This window comes from Galendromus occidentalis, unplaced genomic scaffold, assembly GCF_000255335.2.
Source record: "Galendromus occidentalis unplaced genomic scaffold, Mocc_1.1 scf7180000076695, whole genome shotgun sequence".
In the NCBI taxonomy this organism is placed as follows: Eukaryota; Metazoa; Arthropoda; class Arachnida; order Mesostigmata; family Phytoseiidae; genus Galendromus; species Galendromus occidentalis.
Window position 1 is genome coordinate 1 of NW_003804684.1, and position 1,174 is coordinate 1,174.

A 1,174-nucleotide genomic window follows, 5' to 3' on the forward strand; every position below is an offset into this window, starting at 1 on the left:
GCCGAAAGCATCGATCNGGAAATGCACTTCAAAAGGTGCATCACTGAAAGGACAGTGATCTCGAACTGATTCAGGATAGTCTCCTCGTTACCGGCGCAGACTTCCCTCCCTTCGTTTCCTGGGAGAGGGACTGTGCCTAGGCTCATGGGAGCAGCCGTGCGACATTCAATTGTGGACTTTCTGGTCGAGAGGGGATTCGACACCCTCAATCATAGATGGCGAGGAAAATTGGAGAGAATTCGGAGAGTCTCTGTCGAAGCGCACCGGACGCGTCGATTACGATATGACTGTGTCTGAGCCTAATGAATGTCCCCTGCCCCAGAAGAGAGCCGAGGAGTTTCCGTCCTTCAGCCCGAAGTTTGCTTGCCGGTCAGTACTCCTTATGACAAGCCTGTCCTGGACTGACAAAATACGGAAAACTCTCTCTTGACCACTTCGAACATTTATTAGAGTCTCACGCTTAGTTGCTCTTCGAATCAGGTCAGTATCGGAATCGAAGAATTCATGATATGGGCTCAGAGCGGGAGGTCGCGCTTACCAAACACGAAGATAGTCATGATCAGCTGGAATATCACCTGTGGAAATCACCAGCATATGTAGAGAAGATCTTGAGGAAGCTCGCCGAGTGGAAAAATTTCCCGGGTCCATCCAGAGAGCCCACCTACTTGAGTGCTTATTACGGTGTACTTCATGCCGGTGCGAGAGTTGCCCACAACGTTTATGGAGTCCGCTCCAACGATGTAACCCTGAGAAGTTCATCAGCTCAAGCCAAAGATCACGACGCTAATTATTTCTCGCTTGAGTTTTCTGGTTCGGTCACTTACGTCCTCGATATCCATCTTCAAGAAATCAAGTTTCCACTGTTCTTTAGGCAAGAAGTCCTCGCCCTCACTCCCCATGATCTGGAGAAACAGCGAGAGGAATCCGAAAACGTAGTACAGCATGGCCCACCTCTTATAAGGCTAGGGGGGAAGAGCGAAGAAATGAATGGCAATGTAGGTTTCAAGATCTTCTTCCGAGGATAAAATTATCCGAGTCCGGGAAACGGGAATCCCAGAATATTCCCAACAATCTCACGGGACTCACAAAAACGACAGACGAGAACATGCCGATAGCCAGGAGAGCCATCAGAACATCGTCGGTCATGGCAAGTATGATGTCCAATTCGCTCGCT

General features: G+C 49.4%; 1 protein-coding gene across 1 annotated transcript; it reads right to left on the reverse strand.

The window, feature by feature from the left end:
- Positions 1 to 515: 515 nt before the first annotated feature.
- LOC114828006 (uncharacterized) lies at positions 516 to 1,170 on the reverse strand (the record flags this gene model as incomplete). The annotated part of the gene is made up of 4 exons (XM_029110532.1): positions 516 to 575; positions 666 to 746; positions 825 to 962; positions 1,087 to 1,170. Coding segments are annotated over 4 exons (363 nt in total), but the record flags the coding sequence as incomplete, so codon positions are not given.
- Between the last annotated feature and the right edge of the window lie 4 nt (positions 1,171 to 1,174).